The sequence below is a fragment of the Anabas testudineus genome, chromosome 7 (assembly GCF_900324465.2).
Source record: "Anabas testudineus chromosome 7, fAnaTes1.2, whole genome shotgun sequence".
NCBI lineage: Eukaryota > Metazoa > Chordata > Actinopteri > Anabantiformes > Anabantidae > Anabas > Anabas testudineus.
The window spans coordinates 1,716,182-1,737,666 of NC_046616.1; the positions used below are offsets into that span (position 1 = coordinate 1,716,182).

Here is a 21,485-nt window from a genome sequence, read left to right on the forward strand (position 1 = left end):
ATAAATAAACTGCAGATCTCTCTATGAACTAATTAACTGACAAAATGCAAACTGCATTTTCTTTATGTTTTGATTTACTACTATTTACTACTAATGTCTGTAAACATTTGTTTATTTTCCTCATCACTGTTAGATTAATGGAGTGGACATTCAGAACAGGGAGGAAGCAGTAGCCATTCTGACCAGAGAGGACAGCATCAACTTCTCCCTGCTGCTGGCCAGGCCTGACACAGAGGTAACATCACACCACAACACAATAGCAGCACTGTCCTAAATCAGTGCTCATGGGATTCAGACTGCTGGTAACCATAGTAACAAACATGTTAGCTCACCACTAACCCCAATACCTACTTCACATGGGAGGAACATGTACAGTCCGCTGCAGGTTTACATACTACAGGGTGTAGCTGGTGTTTCTGGACCATCATGCACACACTAACATTTGATCATGTTGTGTAACGGGTTTCCTTTACCCAGAGTTCTTGTCTGGAGGGTTTTTAGACTCCATAGTCATGATGCTATAGTATGGCAGCGCTGCTTTTCTAATGAAGTTGCAAGTTGAACGCAGTTTGTTTATGTGCATACAGTCTACAATTATGATGTTGATGCTGAGAGTCACTGTACTTAATCTTTTGCAGATAAATAAAAGCCTGTTTCTGATTATAGTCAACACTACCCACTGCAGCGTGAGCAGGCTGCTCTAAGCTATGAGGCATTCAAGCAGTGTTTGATGAGTTCAGGGACTGTGTGGAGTGTGGGTCATTCCAAAATGGTCCATGGTAGTATGGTATGTTTAGTATCATTAAGTGAATGTAGTGATAAATGCACCAGTCGTTCTAATGAAAGACAGTTTAAATTGCACATTTTGTTCAACTAGCACTCCAAAATTATCCAACAAAAAGTAAAGCTGCAAATCATTATATTTTAGCAAGTTAACAAGAACAATGAGCTTCAAACATAGATAAAATATTCCCTCAGTGAATCCTTTTCTGTCAGAGTAGTTTTATTCATTTCTGGTCCAGAAATAGTCGTCACATCCATAACTTTTGGTCTGTGTCTCCACTTCATCACTCACTTCCCTGCAGCCTAGTTTACTAACCCAGTTTCTCCTTGTATCTCACAGTACACCTACACTGTCCCTCACTTTTTCCATTTTACAGCTTCTACTGTACACTGTCAGCATAGTACTGTACATTTCTAGACTACTACTTGACTTTCTTACACCAATATGAAAAATAAATAATAATAATAATAATAATAATAATAATAATAATAATAATAATAATAATAGGTTGGAAGGTTTCTGTAATGTGCAGTTCTATATGTATTGCACACAACTCCTTTCCTCATATAAAACCTACTTTTGTTTCTCATGTTGACCTTTAAAGGTAAATTTCATGAAAAGCTACAGTTTGGTTCACAGTGTGGTCACAGGCCTGGTTTCTTACAGCAGAGGCCTCATGTGGTCGTCTCCTTCTGCCCTTTTTCTTTTGCTGTTGTGAAAGCCCTCCGCCTGTGTGTGACCAGCATTTGGTCAAACTACTAGCTGAATTGACAGGAAATGAGTTTCCTTGCTTCAAATATTGATTTTGAAGACCTCATGACATCTCTAGTAGTGGAGTCAGAAGTTTCTATCAGTCTCAAACACATCAGTTGTGCACACTCACAGTCCAAAGAGGAAGGAAGCCAGTGACTCCTCTGGCCTAATAATATTTTTCTAAACGCTGCAACCAGGAACAATCATTGGCCAAATTCACTCTGTTATCTATTACTTCCTTAGTTCCCGTCTAATGTTGACTGTAGTCTGTGTAACTGAGGAACGGCTGTACTTTTATTTTTCAGTTTAGATGAGTGAAGTAGTTTGATGCAATTTGTGTACAAAAGGTGGGAGGACAGTTCAATCACCACTAAAAAGGTAGAAATGGAGTGAGTGTGACTCAACATGTAAAAGTTTTATCTAGAATTTGTGATTAGCTGCATTTGTAGTGCTTTTATTTAAAGTGCTTTACAATTTAGCTCACATTCATACTCACACTCCAACACACAAGCCTGTGACTGGGGGGCAACTCGATTTACCTACAGACCCAATTCAGGCTCAATACATGAACTTCACAAGTTCACATAAACCAACAAAGCACAGTGGATGTTAAATACAATAAAATATGATCTAGTTCAATCAATATTCACATTTAATGATGTTTGGACCCCTGATGATACAGTAGATAGCACCATTCCCTCTCCCCAACATGTGAAGCTTCCTTCTACCTTCAACCCAGCAAAGAGTGTTCAGCACCTTGAACCAGCCTGTACATTGAATCTGCTAAGACTAAACTATGTTTCATCTCAAAAACCAATCACCTCATCTGACCATGGAGGTTCTACTAAAAGTAACCAGCTGTAGCAAACATGACTTCTTTTCAGCCTCGTTAAAACTTTGATGAATTACATCCTGTAAAGTAAATATGCAGCCACAGCCACCAAACCTTTAATGTCTAATTAAACCAGTCAAACCTCTGCTAACTCACGTTATGAACTAGGCCAAACACCAGCTAGTCCACCAAGTACTGAAAGAACCAGTAAAACTTCTACTTCATGTTAGCAGTATTCACCTCATTCTGCCAGATCCACCAAACATTCATCATCCTCCATCGCCTCACTGCGCTGCACGATCTTAACACACAAAACCAAACCACTTTATAAATTCAGTCTCAGCATTTACCTGTCTTTTGCAAAGTCAACCACGTTCCACTTCCTTCTTGCACTGTCGGCCATGTTTGTCAGTACCTGCATTTGGCTCCGCCCTTTTATACCTAATGCAGCTAAAAGAAAAACGAACCCCTGCAGCTTCTGTTCACTGGGTGGAGATAGGTAGCAGCTGTTTGACTGTGATTCCACTTCTGTGTATTTATAATTAGAATAAACCTAAATCAACATTGTAAAATTCATTCTCTGTCTTTATATTTAAGCACCGATCTCTACAAACATTATTGTCCCACACATCACAGCAGCTTCCCACATCCTCAAAACACGACTGTCAGGTTAACGTTTAGTAAAAGAACTAAACCATCGTAACTGAAATAATTACACTCATTAGAAATTCACAGCAAGTCTCCTGACTGAATGCAAATCACTGCACTGGCCCTGACTGGAACCAGCTTCAGTCTCCATTGACTCCCAGGTTTTTTTTATTCACATCATGCACTTCATACACAGACAGTGTGTGTGCGTGTATGTGTGTGTGTATGTGTGTGTGTGTGTGTGTGTGTGTGTGTGCGCTCTCCATGTGTTATTATATACACACATACAAAGCCATGATAAATGGTTCTGGTATGACAGCATGTCCCAGAGTGTGTGTCCACATCTGCTGACCAAGTAGGAACTGCAAGACGACATATTCATACCTGTCATTTAAAACACACTCACTCATACATATTCACAGATGAATGTGCACTGTGTGTGTGTGTGTGTGTGTGTGTGTGTGTGTGTGTGTTTGTGTGTGTGTGTGTGTGTGAACTCAACCAAAGAAATAAGCTGCCAGTCAGTATTTAGACGAGCCTGACAGTGTGCCAGTCAGATCTTGTTGTAAGGAGAGAACAGGAGATGATGGATGTTTTATCGACTAAGCAAATGGGGTGGAAGCCATGATGTGGGTGGGGGGGGGGGGGCACACATTCAGTGATTTATACATGAGCTTGAATTAGGTCCATTTCCGTGGAGCAAACTATGATGACGTATAGGTCAACATGTCTGTCTGACGCTGTCTAAACCACTGCTGCCGAGACTGAGGTGAGATATACTGCTCACAGTGCGAAGAGGATTCACCCTTTTTATTTAAATATTAATAAATAATAATAAAAATATAATAATATATAAATATACATAAGTATTTTATATTTGATCTTGCAAATTGTAGTTTTAAAATGTAAAATTAAATTTATCTGAAGAGACAAAAGCAAAAATTGTCCTTCTGTTAAAACAACCAGCTGTAAAACCTAAAGTGAAGAGAGACGGGGGAGAGAGGCAAAGACATCGAAGCTGGATGAAATGCGGAAGGGATGATAAGTGGGGAGAGGAAAAGGAAAGCTGATATTTATCCCATGTGGCCTGGTTTTCCTGTCAAGGTCACACACACAATACAAACATAAGGTAGAACCACAGTATGTACTGGTTCAGCACAGGCCTGTGTTCTCTCTCCTCTCTTGTACATCTTACTTATCAGCAGGTTTGAAAACCATCGTATGCTGTGACGGTCAGCCTGCTGAACACTGACGAATCGTCTCATTGTCCTGAGCTGGATGAATAAAAGCAAAAACTAAGGAGGTGTTTTGATTTTAGACGTAATGCAGCAGGTTCTGTCAGCTCCGTGATAAATGTCCAGGCTGTAAAAACAGTCGAGTAACTCAAATACCTGAGCACCAACTATACAAACGTGAAGGTTGACACAACTCTGATGACATTGTTTTACAAAGCTTTCATTCGAAGCGTCCTTACATTTTCTTAGATCTGTTGGTTTGACTCAGTGTTGAACAGAAATGTTCATTGAATGGTTAAAGTTAGTAGTAAAATAATTCATTCAATAATTCATTAAGCAGCCTGTCTGATCTCCATACGAAGCAGCTGTGCTTTCCCCCTGGGCCAATACAGTTATTAATTAATTGATTGATTGATTGATTGATTGATACAGACACAACAACAGAAGATGCATTCATGGACAAAATACTTTAGTTTTTGGGAAATATTACCAGTGTGAGAGAGGCTGTTCCAGCATGTGTGTTCAACAATGTGGCAGCAAAGCAATTGTTTAACTTTAATATGAATTGTTACCAACACACACCCACACAAACTGATGCAGACACAAATCTCCAGCACTGTAAACAGATGTAATAGAAAGCGACACAGTGTTGACAACGTTACCTCCGAGTTGGTGAAACCATTTCACGCTGACGTTATGAAGAAACAACCACTCTGCTGGGTCTATAAAGCATATTAAGCTCTGTGAATTCAATACAGGAGGAATTTCTCATTTCAACAAATCCAAAGTGGAAGAACTGCTCACATAAAAAATCCTATTAAAACACAGAATAGAGTTTGCAGTCTTTTTCTGCATCACTGTTTTCACACGATTTTAGACTTTTAAAATCTAAAATCTCTGCTCCCACTCGTGTGTGACTACATGAAGCCCCTCAGCCCACATCTCCTGTAGCCGTGCACTGTTTCCTCCTGCATTGGTTCTGTGTTCTTTTTCTAGCAACAATATGGACCCTGAATTCTTTATTTTCCATGTCACATACATTTATTCGACCCTTTTACAGAATGAAAACCCTGTTGATCCAGAGGAGGAAATGGACCTGACTCTTGAGGGAGGAGGCTTCTACCCAAATCCTCGATCTTCGTCCTGCTCTTATCGCCTCCTCTGGGGAGGCAGCCTGGCCTGCCCCAGGGGAGAGGGGAGCGGAGAAGGTGCAGGGGGTAATGTGGATGTGGATGAGGAGGAGGATGAAGAGGGAGAGGATGGAGAGAGAGGACAGAAGGAGGACAGAGACCCACCTGTTCCCCTCCCTCCTCTATTGAATCTGGCTCCGCTGCTGTCCAACAGCCAGGAACTAGACAGTGGAGTGGGCCGGACCGACGACAGCACCCGGTACGAGGAGTCATCAGAGCATGACCTGCTGGGTGATCAGACCAGTGCCTGTAACACCAACACCACCAACACTCCTGGCAGCACCAGGAAGTTCAGACCAGGACCCAGTCCTAGGTAGGAAAGAGGCTTTGAGTCAACTCCATATTTAGTTTTATCATCAATGTTTATATTCTAAAAATTACTTTAACTATTCAAACAAGAACAAAAACTCATCTGATATCTAATATCTTGAGTTTTTCTCTCACACACTGGCCTCTCCTTGCTCCCTGTACCCAGGCCCAGTCCCAGACCGAGCCCTGGCCTCGGCCCAAGCCCCAGGCCGAGCCCCAGCCCTGGGCATGGGCGAGGAGACACTACCCCGCCTTTCCACCTATTGCGAGACCTGCAGCTGAGCTCCGACTCTCTTCCCGGTCTGGACTGGTCAGTTGGAGGTGGAACAGGAGGACCAGCATACAGCCCCCACCACCATCCCCACCACAAGGTGCAGTACATGGCCTATCACAATACTTGGATCTTCTAGATTTTACTTATTGTAATCAAATTTCAGACAAACGTTCATTTTCAAGATCTTAGAGCCAGAGAGCAGGAAATATAGATTCAAGGTTTTACTATTAGCTCGGAGGCTATGAATGTGTCTCGGTTTCTAACTTCTAACTGACGTCTGATCTGCAGCACTACCATCACCACCACCACCCGCCCCCTCTGACAATGATGATGATGATGCCGGGCCTGACAGAGGAGGAGTGCCAGCGGTACCAGGAGCTGCTGGAGATAAAGTGCCAGTATGAGAGACGTCATGAAAAGAAGCAAAGAGAGGCAGTGAAAAATGACAATGAGGAAACAGAGGCACAAGAGAAAGACGAAGAAAGAAAGGAGGTGGAAAAGCAAGAAGAAGAGGAGGAAGAGGAAGCTTCTTCATCTGTGGTGTTGGATGTGAACTGCAATGAAACTATAAGCGAGCATGAGATGGCGCTCATCGATGAGGAGCTACGCCACCTGGAGTTCAAGTGCCGCAACATTCTCCGTGCCCAGAAGATGCAGCAGCTCAGAGAGAGGTGTCTGAAAGCCTGGATGATGGAGGAGGAGACGGTGGCAGCTGGAGCGGGGCGGCCGGGCTCTCATGAAGCAGGTAACCATGACAACGAGAAAGAAAATCCCAAGTCTGACATCTGATTAATATTCATGGAAGAACAGATTTTTAATAAACTGAGAAAACCCTGCAAACTTTTGACTGAGGGGAGCAGTTTGGCATCCTGTGACTTTCTGTCACCGTAAGAACCGAGGGGCACTCGTTAGAAAGATATTTTTATCTCAGAGAAGCCACTTCAAGTTGAATAAAGCCACTGAAAAATCAACAATACATCCTCGACTAGAAAGAGCTCCATCCAGATTGCAGTTATATTTATTTACAAATGTAGCTCAATGCATTTTAATCAAAATAGATCATATTTTTAAAGGACATCTCCATGTAATGTACACACACATGTCAGTGAGGATCTGTGAATTATCTACACAGTGTCAATGTCTTAAGGATTTAATCAGCTTTTACCTTGATGTGTTTAAAATATGTATATTAGAATTTCTATTTCTTGATTAAAATTATAAGAGATATGACCATAAGAGATATGACCAGATATCCACCAGCAATAATTCTGTACTATCACATTTTAATGAGATTTCATATTCCAATTTGTATTGGAAACCTTTGGGAGTAGAGATACCCAAGTGTGTTAACTAATAAAAATATTGTATAATATATATTTCAAATTGAAAAGAATCCAACAATAAATCTAAAAGAAAAATCATTTAATGATTTTAATTAAATTTCTTTAAGCAATGGAAGATGTTCTTGGTGAAAACGACAATGATGACCCTCATCGTCACGAGTTGTCGGCCATCAACGAGCTCCCAGAGCGAGAACGGTCAGACGACAAAGACACCACCAGCGCCTACAACACAGGAGGAGAGAGCTGCCGGAGCACACCATTGGTCAGCACGGAGCAGATCCCGCCTCTACATGAAGAGGAGGAAGAAGGAGGACGACGACTGATGTCTCCACCTCCGCTCCTCCCCCTCAGTCGCCTCCCCCCACTGAACTCTCCCCTCACCCCGCGGCGTCATGGGCGAGAACGGGAGAGACGCCACTCAAACCTCGGCTGCTCTTTCTCCCCAGGCACTTACAGGAAGTACGAAAAGGCCAACAGCAACCGGGCAGGTGGCTCAAGCTCCACCCCCTCCACCCCCTCCAAGTTCAGGTGTGTTTGTGATGTTATTAATGCCGAACTTTGTAAAGGTGCACATGCAATTTGTGTTATATTTATATTATACTGGATACTATTCTGTTTTTGTTGCCATCTTTAGGTCTCTAACCAGAGAAGCGGGGTCATCTCCAAGAAGGGGCATGGCTGATGGAAGGCGGAGCTCCAGAGCAGGTAAATAACACACTCTTCTCCTTCTGAAGATTTTAACCATGTCACAAAAGTCTGCTTCTCTGTTTTCATTAACTCACATAGTCAGAGCTAATTATACACAAATGCTCCTCAATAGAGCCGCTGCCAGACAGGAAGTCACAAATAATATGAGTGTGCTTACCGAAATCTGTGATCACACATTAACCCAATGATGCAGTAAGTTGAAGATAATAACAGATTCATCATTTATTCTATATTCATTACTATGACAGGTGGCGCCACTGAAGGGACTGGAGGTGGGAGTGCGGAGTCCACTCCTTATTTCACCAGAAGACACCACAGCCATAACAAACCATTAGAACGCTACCAAAGTTGTATGACTCTGCCTTCTGAGGGCCTGGTGGACCCTCTGGACAGGCTGAGAGACAGAACGAGGATGGAGGACGAGGAGAGAGGAGTGGGCACAGGCAGCAGTGGCCCCGCCAGCCCCAGAAGTGTGAGCAGTGCTCCCTGTGGTCTGCAGGACCATCATACAGGCACCTCACGGTTAGGACTGGCCCTACCACTCGGGTTGACGCACTCATCACCAACTGCCTCACCCCAACGAATGGAGTGGAAGGTAAACATGTGATCATGACAGATCATCATATAATAAATATAAAACCCTACAGTACAGTTTTTAAAGAGCCCCCTTTATGGAGTTAATGAAAGCTGTCTTCTAAATTCATCTTCAGGAACAAATAATCTGTCAAACTAACCCAAAAGTTGAAGTTAGTTTCAAGGCAACATTATTCAAGAGAGGAAACGTATTTATTCTGTTTGTGTCCAGGTGAAGATCCGAAGTGATGGAACTCGATATGTGGCCAAGCGGCCGGTCAGGGATCGCCTCCTGAAGGCCCGAGCTATGAAGATCAAAGAGGAACGAAGCGGCATGACAACTGACGACGATGCTGCCAGTGAGATGAAGCAGGTAGAGTCGAGAAGGGCTTGAGTACAGACTGAAAGACTGTGACTAGACCCCTTCAACCAGTGGGACAAACTCCCCATTAAACCTCAGGTAACTGTGATCTGTTACAGGGCCGATACTGGAGCAAAGAGGAGAGGAAGCAGCAGCTGTTGAGAGCCAGAGAGTACAGAAGAAGAAGAGAGTTCATGATGCAGAGCCGCCTGGACTACCTCAGAGGAGACAGGTAAAGCTTCAAAAGTTAGGTTGGTACCTGCCGTATTATATTTAGGTGATGACGAGGTTTGGTAGGAATAATCCTGCTGCTTCTATTTGTCCTAGTGTCCAACCTTAAAAACAGTGAACCATCACAGACATTATTCAGCATTATTACAATCACCTGTGAGCTCATCGAGGACTTAAAGGGACAGGATCAAAATAAGAAACAGGACCGAACTTTAACAAGTGTATAAAAACGAGTACTTTCTTAAGAAAAGACTGCAGACAGCTTGTGTTAAATGGAATTTTTTCAGTAAGTTAAGTCCTTAAAGTCCCAAATATATGTACGACTATGTTTAAACCCTCTACATATTCTAGTAGAAGTTAAAATACAGATTCTTTCACATTTCTAGGGATCCTTCATTATCAGGGGGCCCTGAAGACCAGAGCACCCAGCCTACTTCCCAACAGGATTCTCCAAGCAACAACATCCTGTTGCTAAGCCAGAAGAAGATTACAAAGAAGAGGAACCGCCGCATTCTTGACAACTGGATCACCATCCAGGAGCTGCTGGCTCATGGCTCGAGGTCACCAGATGGAAAGAAAATATACAATCCTCTGCTTTCTGTGACCACGGTGTGAGGAGAAGAGGAAGAGAGAAGGGAGGAAATAGACAATAGAAACATGGAAGTAAGAGTGCAAAGGTTCAGATTTCTAATGCTGGAAGGAAGAAAGACATTTGAGGATTTCAAGAGAAAGAGAAACACCTACAAACAGATGGTTAGACTTAAAAAATAGATCCTGGATGAATCTGGCACTAATGACTTCTTATGGACCTGCTGGTATCGGATTGGATCCAGGTCCAGACTCCAGGATTCAGAACCAACTTAATTGGCAGGAATCATGTTTCTCTCCCTTCAAGCTTTAAGAACACAGGAGACTGTGTTAAATTGTGTGATGAGTGAAGAGTCTGTGCTGAACTGACACGATCAGATTCTGGCAAGCTGAGCGCCCACAGTCAGTACAGATGGTGATCACAGGCTACGCAAACAGTCTTAATCATGATAAAACAAGCTGAAGCAAAGATGTGTTTCCCTTTCTGTCAGAACATTTAGGGTTGAATCTTATCGCTGGAGGAGAAACTTCGCAAAAAGCCAATGAATTCTCACCTAGTCCCTGAAGAAAAACTTGTGTCGACTTTGTTATCAACAAATGTACAGAAATGTATGGTGCAGAAACATACTGACAAAATTACCATGATGACCAACATTCAGTAAAATACCATTATTACACTAAAGTAAAGTAAAGTTCCACCTTTTATTTTATTTTAATATTATTTATATTTTTTATCTTATTATATATTAGATTATGAATATTGAGTCCATTGCATTTTGTTGGTTATGTTTTATTTGGATCACATTGTGGCCGGTGCTTCAGAGAACACTGGTTGTGACAATGACTATTTTGGACCTGTGTAAAATAAGAGTACTGAAATGCATGAATTATGTATTTGAAAGTGTGGATTATTGGAGATACAGTAAATTTTGAGTCTAAAGTGATGTAGTGTACAAAGTCTTGTGCAGACAATTTTAGTAGTAAAAGATGTGAAAGTGCAAATTAGATTAAAACGAGTAAAATGAAATACAAAACGTCATTATTTGTCTTTCTTTAAGTCTTCAAACCAAACAATCCTGTTGTCTCTTTAGCCTTTGAAAGAAAGATGTGAAACCTTCAGTATCCAATAATGCTGCTATTTGATCCTTTTCTATGACAGTGCAGTTTGTGATGGTCTTGACAGACTCTCTACAGACACATCTCCACATGATTGTGTTTTGGACTTTCTGCAACACCAGTGCATCAACTTCATATGTGCCAGAGAAGTAAAGCAGCTGCTCAATGCACACCAACTTATTTCAACGTCCGTGACACCAGTGAAACAGTTTCACCTGCTGTTATATTTCTTCCTCTTTTTCACTTTGTGTTCAGTAAAGTACAACAAATGAAGAAGCACTTGTCCATGGACGTAACTCCATCTGTAGTATGAACAGAAGCATCCGTGGTTAATTAGATTTAGAATTACTGTACCTGAGTATAGTAAAGATGGAGGATTAGTGACATACGTTTGTTTTCCAAAGTCATTCTCGATTTAACCACCAGGTGGCTTCGGTTTCTTTGTTACTGACTCACACAGCACCAGCTGAAAACTGTGCATATGGATCCACATACGTCACATGTCTCTTATTTCACTACTTATTCTGATTGTTTTCACTCGTCTGTCAGGGCTAAAACATTCAACACCTGAACCTCAAATCTCAGATCTTTGCAGATTTTGCAGTCGGAGGAGAGCAGCTGCAGCACCTGGCTTTAAAATCTGCAGCCAGGTGCTGCAGATTTTTCTCTTGTTACAATAAAACATCTTTCATTTAACCTCCCCGTATCTGGCATTCTTACTGGGTCCATTAACTCTGACACTTATTGATTGTGTGAACTGTTGTTGTTGAACATTGCTTTGTTTGACTTGAGAATGTTGTTTATGCCTCTTTCAGAGGGAAGTTCTTCATGAAAGGAACATTTCATCATTTACTCTTTCAGTTCCTGTGAAGACATTGGTTTCTGCATGCTGTGTTTTCACAGCACACTTCTGTTTAAAGGTGAACAGTGATAATCAGTGATAAATACACAGGTTTTTACTTTGCGTAAAATTAGATGAAACAGGCAGCTATTACCACATGACTCTACAGTACTTGTACTTTTGAGCCTGTGACCTGTAACCTACCTACTCGTATTAAGGTAAATGTGGTTTCACTTAATGTCGGTGTCAAATTCACAAATGTCATCATAAGACCTATTTGATTTGCTGGAGTGAAGAAATTCAGTCCATGGACTGATTCAGTTTGTTTTCTTCTTCTCAATTTGATTGGCAGCTACCTTTCAGTTACAAAGGTAAAAATGCAAATATGGATGTACAGTATAAGTATTCGATATTTACAATATGTATGAAAGTACGTGACATCTAGGATGTATGTGTGCATTTATGTGCAAAACTGCTTATTTACAGTTGCATAAAAAAGTTTAATGAAAGTTCCTATTTTTTTTGCATAAAAAAGTCCTGAAATGTGATCGGATCTTTATCAAAGTCACAAATATAATAAACTAGGTTGATGATGCAAACAGTTCTGACCTTTAATAAAAAATCCCATAATACACATACAGACTGATGGTGGAAAAAGTAATGAACAATCTTTGGCTACAATAACCTCAAAGAAGTTCTTCCTGTAGCTGCTCCAAGTCATGATGCTCCCTCCACCGATCTTCACCATTGGGATGAAGTTTTTATCATGTTTTGGTCCAAACGACTGGTTGGAATCCTCTCAAAACACATGAACGCTCACTTGAAGTTTGTAAAAAAGCACTTTAAAGACACAATGTGAAAAACAAGATTCTTTGGTCGCATGGTTTTCATCTAGCTACGCTGTCATGTAGCCCAGATGGTTGGACGGCTGCAGCGATGTTTCTCTTCCTGGAACTTTGTCCCATCACCACACAGGATCTCTAGAGCTTAGTAAGAGTGATTCTCGGTTACCTCACTTACTAAGGTACCTCTCCCCAATTGCTCAGTTTCAGGAACCTTTAGTGCAGCAGAGGTTTTTGTTGCCTTTCCCAGATCTGTGCTTTTCAATAATCCTGTCTTGGGCCTGTTTTTGGTTTCTGATACAGTATGCATTAGAGTCAGCTGGGAAACCGGAGCTGCGGATACTTTCTGAATGCACTATAAATCGACAATGTTCCCATCAAACATAAAACACTGATGACTGACTAATACAGAGGTATACATAACATATGTGTTCTTATTTACATATGTAATTTATGTTATATGTTATGTGTGTTGTGGTGTGAATGAGTGAGTATAGAGTAGATTTGATCCTTATTTCTACTGGCTGGATCAAGACTCTGATAGATGGAGCTTTCACATGTGTAAGGTGGAGAGTAGGTCTCATAGGGGCAAATCTGAAAGTAAAAACGTAAAGTTAGACGTTATCAAGAAATGAACATAATGGTAACCTCACTGATCCTCGGTCTGACGTGTTACATCGTCCTTCTTTAGGTACTTCCTGTTTTTGTAATGTAGTAAAACAAACCAAATAAAAGTTGTCATAGTTATTTCCAATTCAGTAGTCGTACATCCAAGGTTTGGTTAAATATAGAACACACTTAATGTCATGTATCTACTCTGCTTAAAAAAATCACACATCAGCATGAAAAGGTCCAGATTTTAGATTCAGGTTAAATGAAACAACAGACAACGTGGCTGATTGATCTGAGGAGATTAAATCAAAGTTTGGACCTGGAAACCTGTTAATAATTTTATGGTCACCACTTATTGAAATTAGTGATAATTAATTGACTTATATTAATTGGACTAACCAATAACTGGGCATATGATAATGATGATACTTTCCCCCGCTTCGTCTACTTCCCTAAAACATTTGCCCTGTGTTGTTTCAGGTTTAAAAATAAAATCAATTATCAGAAGTTCCTCATGTCGTCCTCCTTGATTAAATTGTTTCTGTTGTAAAAACACTGAGGTTTAAAAAGTCACCTCCATGTTCCTGTCATCCAGGTTTCCTCTTGTGTTTAAACCTGTGGAACAGAAAGACAAAATACTTTGTGTCTTTATCTCAGTTGGTTGTAGAAGTGATGATAGAGTTGGAAAAACATATTCACCATCGAGGTTCCTCTTTGACTTGAACTTGTAGAGAAACAGCAGGACAAGAGCCAACAGCAAAACAATCACAGGTCCACTAATAACCAGAGGCAAGAAGAAACCTGCGAGGCAGACAGGTGAGAGAGAAAGGTCTGTATTTACTGAACTGGAGGAAATTTAATAAACCAGAGACAAAGTCTTAAAAACCTGTCAGGAGTGTCAGTGCTCAGTGCTTCAACTGCATGTGTTTGAATTATCACTGTAAGTTATTTATAACATGATGAAACCTGGTGGTTTTACATCCCTAAACACTGTAGTTAGACTAACAGCATCCTGCAACATGTAGGAACTTGAATGTTGATTAATACTAAAATCTGAGCAGCAGCTCTAAACCTGGATTTAAGTACCTGCCACGTGAGGGGTGGTTTCTGTGAAAGTTACTGACGCTGTGGTCTGGGTAGAGCTGGTGGTTGTAGCTGTGAAAAATAAAAAGACGTTAAAATGATCAGCTAATAAACAGGAGACTGATGAAATAACACACATGACTCTGAATTCTGACTGATGAGTCTTAATGACCAGGATCAGATACAACAATTATTACTGCTGAAGCCTTTCTGTGATAGTGGGGTGGCTGTGGATCAGGAGGGAGAGCAATCGTCCACCAATAATTGGTGGTTCGAATGCCAGCTCCTCCTGTCATGTCTCCTTGAACAAGATAGATCAGGGACAAAGACTTTACACAAGTTAATAATAAAAACTGATGTATTTTCATTGTTGTTTTTCTTCATCTTTCATCTTTGTATACAACATTTTAAGTTTTTAAAACATCAGGCTACAACACCTGATATAAGTTTAAAATCTAAAATCTGTTCTAGATGATTCATTTATTTTAAATTGATATTCTGTAGACTGAAGTAAACATCAACAGGGTGAGAAAGGAACATACTGACAACGTGCAGAGCCAACTCACCATCTTTAACCACAAGGACAATATCCGTGAGACTTTTCAAAACTCCGTCCGTACCACATTTGTACTGTCCTTCGTCGGATTTAGTCAGTTGTCTGATGGTCACAATCACAGTCCCAGATGACATCCAAGATCCATAGGATTCAATGCTGTATTTATTGTTGTCGGCTCTGTCAGCAGTTGTTTCTATGAGATTTTTGCTACAGTCTCCTTTACAGAACAACTTTCTGCTTCCATATAAAGAAACGTGGCATCTTAACATAATGTTTTGTCCTTCAGTTCCTGTGAAAATGTTGGTTTGTGCATTGACACATCGACTGTTTCGACCACACAGTGCTGTAGAAGGGACAAACAGTGCATAGTGATAATCACTAATCTCTGTTTTGGAGACTTGGGCGCAGTAAAAACAAAGTGCAGGTTAACGAGTCAGGTTAATGAGAACTTTTCACTAACTCCACAGCACTTGTTGTACTTTTAGCTACAGTAGCAGTCTCCTGTAGAGTCTCTACCCTGGGACATAAAGACACTAAACAGGGAAAAAGAATGATTGTTTGCACATAAAGTTCACATAGCATCTTAAAACTGAAAATAAAGAAATGCAGCTGTAACCTACGACTGAGAATCTTCATCAACATGCTTCATGTCACAAAGCTGCAGTTTAACTATATTCAATAAATCAATCAGCAATACCAAGAAATGTATTTAGGATATAACAATATGTACAGTATGTAGAATCATAGCATACAAGAAAAGCTCTCAAAACTGTATTCAGAGTTTCAGTCCTCACCTGATAACAGATAGAAGAGCAGGAGCTGGTGGAGCTTCATTCTATGATGGTGATGGAGAAAAGTGATTGTAACAGGAGAACTGACTCCATCACTTCACTCCTTCAACTGTTCCTGATCAATCAGGAAGCTGAACTTACAACTTCTCTCTCTCTCTCTTTCTGTGAACTTGAGATTGCCCTCCCAGTAAAAACTAGAACTGGGTGAAGTGTGTGTTGCTGAAGATTCTTCTTGATGAGGTTATGCGGAAGTTGTGTCATGACAGTTACACTTCTTTATTTTTTGTTTTTTTGTTTTTTACTTCAGCCTGAATAAAGGTGGTTAAGGACCTAAATTTATGCTCAAGGCTGGCTTTGTTTCTTGCCTGAGCTGCAGGGGGACTCTTCATGTTCTATTTAACAACATCGTTTGCCTCATATAGTGAGAATGAAATATTAGGTGTGGCTTCCTTAACTGATGTGAGAAGTCTAAATTTTACAGAGGCCGGATGATGAGAAGAAATTGCATCACACATTCATGGCTTCTTTCATTCCCCTCCTAAAACAGTCATTCTCTTCATCCAGTCCGACGCCACCTTACAAACCTTTATTGCACAGGCTACAATGGTCAGAGTTAAGCTGCAGTAAGACTGAACGACTAGGTGCATCTAGAGTCTTACTGAGACTTGTCTCTTCCTCTTTCTAGTAAACATTGCTGTGAAAAGTATTAATACACTGTGGCTTTAAAGTTCCTCTTCTTTTAATGGACATGTTTACTAGTCTAGTTTATTAACTGAATCGTGGTTGAACATGTCATCATTCATAAGTCACCAAAGTATTGGTTACAGCGTTAGAGGACAACGATGACACTTTAAAAATATAGATGAACCCACAGCAGATGTTTTGTCTGCAAGCATCACACACCTGATGTCTCACCTGGGATATTACCAATGTGGTTTGGCCAGATCTTTGGTTGCAGATTCACCTTGGGACTTTACAATGAGAGTTCTTCTACTAAAGATTATTTAACTATTGGCTCAAAAACTTGAAATTTAAAAAGAAATCCAAGTTGAAATCTTATGGACAGTCTGCCGTTTGTTCTAGTCAGTCCTGCTCTTTGCTCTGTTCTTGCAACTTAAACACATTCTCACATTATTGATCATTGCTGCTAATTCATGTTCTCTCCCAAACATGTCGGCTGTGTGCCTCCCTCTCTCCCCTGTTCCTCCTCCTGGAGGAGTTGTGCAGTTGGGTACTGTAGTGCTAAGATCTCTGGGGTTTGAATCCCAGCTGTGACCTGCCTCCAGTAGGGTTCCTCACGCTTTCGCTGTCTGCCTTTGTACCTCACTTGTAAGTCGCTTTGGATAAAAGCACTACATGTACTTTTGAAGCCCAGCTCCTGCTGACTGGTTGCATCAGGAAGCTGCTGGAAATCTCCCTGATCATGACCTCGACTGGTCGAGGCAGATTAATTGAATTTAGAAAGTTCAACATCAATAGGTCCCACTCTTTGTGTAAAGTGTCCTCATTTAGCACTGACCACAGGAACTCCACATCATTTCCTGTGTGGTGTTACCTTTCATGATGGCCCTGGTTTTCTTCTCTTCCTCTTCCTCTCCTTACTCGCTTTTACAGGAAATACAGCAGTGTACCCCATCAACCTTCAATGGGAGGTGACCATGAGACATCCTGATAAAAGAAAACAAAAATCCACTGATGCATGTTGGAAAACAAGTTTAGCTGCATTTCTCTCAATGTCAGAAGAAAATAGACCACTTAAGAAGAGGCAATGATAATGCAGCCAAGTCCCCAACCAATCATGGAACAAACCCGTTAAGCATAAAAATGATGATTCAAGCACTTGCGACGTTTCAGGATCTTCAACCTTGTCAACCTCTGATTCATACACACCTCTTTACACTTAGCCTTTGTAGTTTAATATCAGCAGGTCTGTTTGGCACCGATTCCATTCTTTCTCAACATTTTAAGTGATTTTTAAGAGCTTCTTTATCTTTGAGCTCATTACAGAGACAACAGGAACACAGGAGCAAAAGATACAACAAAGGTCACTGGCCAGTAGCTGAGGGAACACCCTAGGAAATGTTTTGAAGTGACTATCAGTCGAGTTCACTGTGTCTCACTGAGTCAGCACGCCAGTCCTGATTCTTTTCAGTTGTATGTTTGCTGAAACATTTTTGTTATTTGGAGAAGTGCCCTGCTTTGTTTTAGAGTGTCCTTCCTTACACCGATATATCTGGTGTAAGTGCAGGACGTGTGGGTGGAACAGTTAATGAGCAGGCTAATGGGGTATCAGGCAGAGGAAGAAAAACAGCTTGGCTCGAGTTTCAGGCATTTGTCATTTAAAAACAATTCGATTTAGGGACAAGTAGAGGTTATGTAAGTGATTAAATCGAGTGGCTTTAGTTCCTGATTGATCAGACAGACACAGAGTGGAACGAGGGAAGGAGGGATAGAGGCAGTTTAAATAAGTTTTCTCCATCAGGATCAAATTCAGAATGAAAATCCATCACGTTCTGCTGCTCTGCTTCTTATCAGGTGAGCACTGAATACCTGACGGTCAGTTCACTGTTGCTGATGCATCATTAGTTGTTGCTACTTGTGAGACTGATGTTAAAAAGTACAGTAAGGCTGTAATACAGAAATGACTGACCATCAGTATTGACTGTGCTTGTAATCAGCAGCACTGTGTGGTGGGAACACTGGGCTCGTCAGCGCAAAGCTCAACATTTACACAGTTGCTGAAGGAGGCAACGGTAAAATCGACTGCTGCCTGCCTCTGACTGGAAGCATGAAGTTCTTCTGTAAGGACCAATGTAAGGAAGAAGGGATTCTCATAAAAACAGATGGTGTGACAGCTAACAATGGTAGATACAGCATGAAATTTAAAAACGGATCATCTGGACAAGGAATTCTGTCTGTGAGCATCACAAATCTGACCAAGTCCGATTCTGGGCGATACATCTGTGGTCTGGGCAAATCTTCAGCTCCAGATTCAAACTCTGACTTTGTGGTCAGAGTTTCAGATGGTGAGTTATTCAGCTTCATATATTTAGATATTCACAATACTGAGTTTGTTTCAGAGTGTATTAAATCAGATCAGGTAAAGTCAAACAGTGAGTTGTTATTAATGTACGGACTGAAGTACTGGGCAGATCCCAGTGTGATCTACGTGAACATGAAGCAAACTAACGTGCACAAACATAAGGTGTCGACTCTTTGTCTTTTCCACAGAACTCCTGGATAAAAATGCTGGTTTCATCCTTTCAAGTATTGAAGGAGAGACCTTAAGAAAGCCGTGCTTTAGTAACGCCTACAGAAGCAGATTCTTCTTCTGCAAAGACGAATGTAATAAAGAGGAAGACGTTCTTATTGAAACCGATCAGAGGAGCTCCCAGAGCGGCAGATACGGCATTGAATACATTAATGGATCTGCATACGGACTCTATGTGACCATCCAGCAGGTGACCAAGTCGGACACTGGACGGTACAAGTGTGGTTATGGCAGAGCTTTGTCTCCAATTTCATCCAGGAGATTTTCTGTCATTGTTATTGAGGGTGAGTTTTATCTTATGTAACGTTCAATGGGAAAATGTTTGATAATTTGATCATTTTAAATAACTGACAGTGACATTTGTTTAGAGTAGGAATTGTCTGTCTCACCGTTTCATATTTGCTTATTGTTCATAGCTCCGACCACCTCCAAACCAACCTCCATCCAACTTACATCAACGTCCGCAGCTGAAGGTCGCAGTTTCAAACATTCGTGCCAGACTGACCACCCCCCTCTTCCCAGCTTGATTTCTGAGATATCTACTTCTCTTTGCTTTTGATGGACGACATCTTAAATTTGTAGACTTGTTGAATTTAGAATTACCTCAGTGCTGATTCAGTAACTGATTGTTTAATTATTGTTTACAGCTCGGACCACTTCAAGACCAACCTTGACTCTCCGTCCTTCAACATCAGTTCCATCAACTTCCTCAGCAACATCTCAAAGTTTAGGAAGCTCCACCTTAGGAAGCTCCACACCTTCACCAGTTTTCCCTGAAACTACTAACCAGCCTGAAGCAGCAGGTAAACGTCTCTAAGCTGCAGTTTCTTCCTTGCTGCCTCTATTTGCACTGAAATAATCACTCAGCTTTGGCTCAGTGTTGACGATGGTTTCATCTTATTGTTGACAGCTCTAACCACTTTCAAACCAACCTGGCCTCTCCGGCCTTCAACGTCAGTCCAATCAACCTCCTCAGAATCACCACAGAGTTTAGAAGCCTCCACCTTAGGAAGCTCCACATTAGGAAGCTCCACCTTAGGAAGCTCCACTTTAGGAAGCTCCACACCTTCATCGGTTTTCTCTGAAGCTACTAACCAGCCTGCAGCTGCAGGTAAATGTCTCTGAGCTGCAGTTTCTTCTTTGCTGACTCTATTTGAATTGTAATAATTTTAATTTTCCTCAGCATTGGCTCAGTGTTGACGATGGTTTCATCTTATTGTTGACAGCTCTAACCACTTTCAAACCAACCTGGCCTCTCCGGCCTTCAACGTCAGTCCAATCAACCTCCTCAGAGACACCACAAAGTTTTAGAAGCTCCACTTTAGGAAGCTCCACACCTTCACCAGTTTTCTCTGAAGCTACTAACCAGCCTGCAGCTGCAGGTAAATGTCTCTGAGCTGCAGTTTCTTCTTTGCTGCCTCTATTTGAACTGTAATAATTTTAATTTTCCTCAGCATTGGCTCAGTGTTTACGATGGTTTCGTTCTCTTTGTTCTGCAGCTCTAACCACTTCCAACCCAAACCCGACTCTCCGACCTTTAACGTCGGTCCCATCAACCTTCTCAGCAACAACGACACCGAGTTTAGGCTCCAGGTCAGAGAGCATCACGACTCCGTCAGATCCCAACACCATCAACCAGTTTACAGGTACAGCACAGTTTGTCCTCCTGTAATTTCACATCTAATTGAATATTTATTATTTTTCTGCTTTTACAATAAATGTATTTCCATTTTCCAGCTCTTCACTGGCTCTTAGAGTATGATGAAGCTTAACTGTGAACTGTAAAAGTTAAATTCCTGTGTGTTGCTCTCTCTCTCCTGTCCCTCCCAGCCTTCTCGTACGTCCCTCATCCAGATAACTCCTTGCTGCTGGTTGTGGGTCTGCCTTTAGGGGGGGTGTCAGTGATGGGAGCTTTTCTGCTGCTTCTCCACATGTGGAAGAAAAAGAAGAACATGGCAGAAACACTGACATGAATCAATATGTTACCGTCAGTTTCCTTCACAGCTTCAAGTATAAAATCAACAGTTGATCTTTAACTTTAGACAAAAATAATCGAATGCAGGCTTTTAGCTGTATATTAAACTGATGTGACATATAAACTGTAGCAAAGCTAATTATTATCAATCCCATGATCTGGGATTTTAAATGTCTACATTTAAGTAAAGGAGAAATCAAGTGAGTCATGTAACACACAGATATATGTTGGTTTATTTTCTGTTTTATATTCAAATAAAAGCATGTTAAGTGAAAGTTCTTTGTTTTACTCAACCCTGCCTATTTCCTGCATTTCTTTTTTTGCCAGCTTGGTTCCACATACACGTGAGCTTGGTTCTGGTTTGGTTTGGTTCGTTCCCATATGCTTCTCCTTCCCATTTTAGTTCAGGTTCATCAGGCCATAAAACTTTATTGTATTTCTGCTCATGAAGTCTTGTTTGGATGGTTGATTGATGGAGGTGTTGCTGGTTAAGTCTTCACACCTCTTATCCACGTATTGAGTCTGTGTTGCTCAGTAAACCAGTGGTTTACTTTTGTGTAAAGACATTC

General features: G+C 41.1%; 3 protein-coding genes across 8 annotated transcripts in view; 2 read left to right on the top strand and 1 right to left on the bottom strand.

Annotated features, from left to right (window-relative positions):
- The window catches only part of LOC113167498 (PDZ domain-containing protein 4-like), a 36,240-nt gene extending 25,961 nt beyond the window's left edge, over nt 1-10,279 (top strand). The window contains exons 8-17 of the mRNA XM_026368163.1: nt 134-235; nt 5,313-5,755; nt 5,918-6,122; nt 6,314-6,789; nt 7,489-7,896; nt 8,003-8,073; nt 8,325-8,671; nt 8,882-9,022; nt 9,130-9,242; nt 9,628-10,279. Of these exons, the coding sequence (XP_026223948.1) occupies nt 134-235; nt 5,313-5,755; nt 5,918-6,122; nt 6,314-6,789; nt 7,489-7,896; nt 8,003-8,073; nt 8,325-8,671; nt 8,882-9,022; nt 9,130-9,242; nt 9,628-9,856 (2,535 nt within the window). The 3' untranslated portion in view covers nt 9,857-10,279. The remainder of the gene's footprint in view (nt 1-133; nt 236-5,312; nt 5,756-5,917; nt 6,123-6,313; nt 6,790-7,488; nt 7,897-8,002; nt 8,074-8,324; nt 8,672-8,881; nt 9,023-9,129; nt 9,243-9,627) is intronic.
- Nucleotides 10,280-11,872: 1,593 nt separating this feature from the next.
- LOC113167500 (A-agglutinin anchorage subunit-like) lies at nt 11,873-21,191 on the top strand. 5 transcript variants are annotated; one of them, XM_026368167.1, is made up of 9 exons: nt 11,873-12,004; nt 18,352-18,696; nt 18,902-19,225; nt 19,358-19,414; nt 19,589-19,744; nt 19,852-20,052; nt 20,168-20,323; nt 20,441-20,587; nt 20,772-21,191. In XM_026368167.1, exons 2-9 carry the CDS (start codon nt 18,459-18,461, stop codon nt 20,912-20,914), a joined length of 1,422 nt encoding a protein of 473 aa, XP_026223952.1. In that variant the 5' UTR covers nt 11,873-12,004; nt 18,352-18,458; the 3' UTR covers nt 20,915-21,191. The 5 variants fall into 5 exon arrangements, with proteins under 5 accessions (XP_026223952.1, XP_026223954.1, XP_026223953.1 ...); XM_026368165.1 differs by lacking the exon at nt 11,873-12,004 and adding an exon at nt 17,522-18,205 and having other exon boundaries at nt 18,349-18,696; XM_026368166.1 differs by lacking the exon at nt 11,873-12,004 and adding an exon at nt 17,524-18,205.
- LOC113167524 lies at nt 12,451-15,867 on the bottom strand. 2 transcript variants are annotated; one of them, XM_026368220.1, is made up of 6 exons: nt 15,674-15,867; nt 14,890-15,222; nt 14,327-14,395; nt 13,940-14,041; nt 13,815-13,855; nt 12,451-13,222 (listed from the first exon to the last, which is right to left on the bottom strand). In XM_026368220.1, the coding sequence occupies exons 1-6, from the start codon at nt 15,711-15,713 to the stop codon at nt 13,085-13,087; spliced, it is 723 nt and encodes a 240-aa protein (XP_026224005.1). In that variant the 5' UTR covers nt 15,714-15,867; the 3' UTR covers nt 12,451-13,084. The 2 variants fall into 2 exon arrangements, with proteins under 2 accessions (XP_026224005.1, XP_026224006.1); XM_026368221.1 differs by having other exon boundaries at nt 14,890-15,412; nt 15,674-15,865.
- Nucleotides 21,192-21,485: the final 294 nt, after the last annotated feature.

Coding starts and splice junctions, on each gene's coding strand:
- LOC113167524 (XM_026368220.1), bottom strand. CDS start 15,713: ATGAAGCTCCACCAGCTCCTGCTCTTCTATCTGTTATCAG. Junction 15,223..15,673: donor GCTCTTCTATCTGTTATCAG/GTGAGGACTGAA, acceptor TCCCTTCTACAG/CACTGTGTGGTCGAAACAGT. Junction 14,396..14,889: donor TGTCCTTGTGGTTAAAGATG/GTGAGTTGGCTC, acceptor TATTTTTCACAG/CTACAACCACCAGCTCTACC.
- LOC113167500 (XM_026368165.1), top strand. CDS start 18,166: ATGAAAATCCATCACGTTCTGCTGCTCTGCTTCTTATCAG. Junction 18,697..18,901: donor TGTGGTCAGAGTTTCAGATG/GTGAGTTATTCA, acceptor TCTTTTCCACAG/AACTCCTGGATAAAAATGCT. Junction 20,588..20,771: donor CACCATCAACCAGTTTACAG/GTACAGCACAGT, acceptor TGTCCCTCCCAG/CCTTCTCGTACGTCCCTCAT.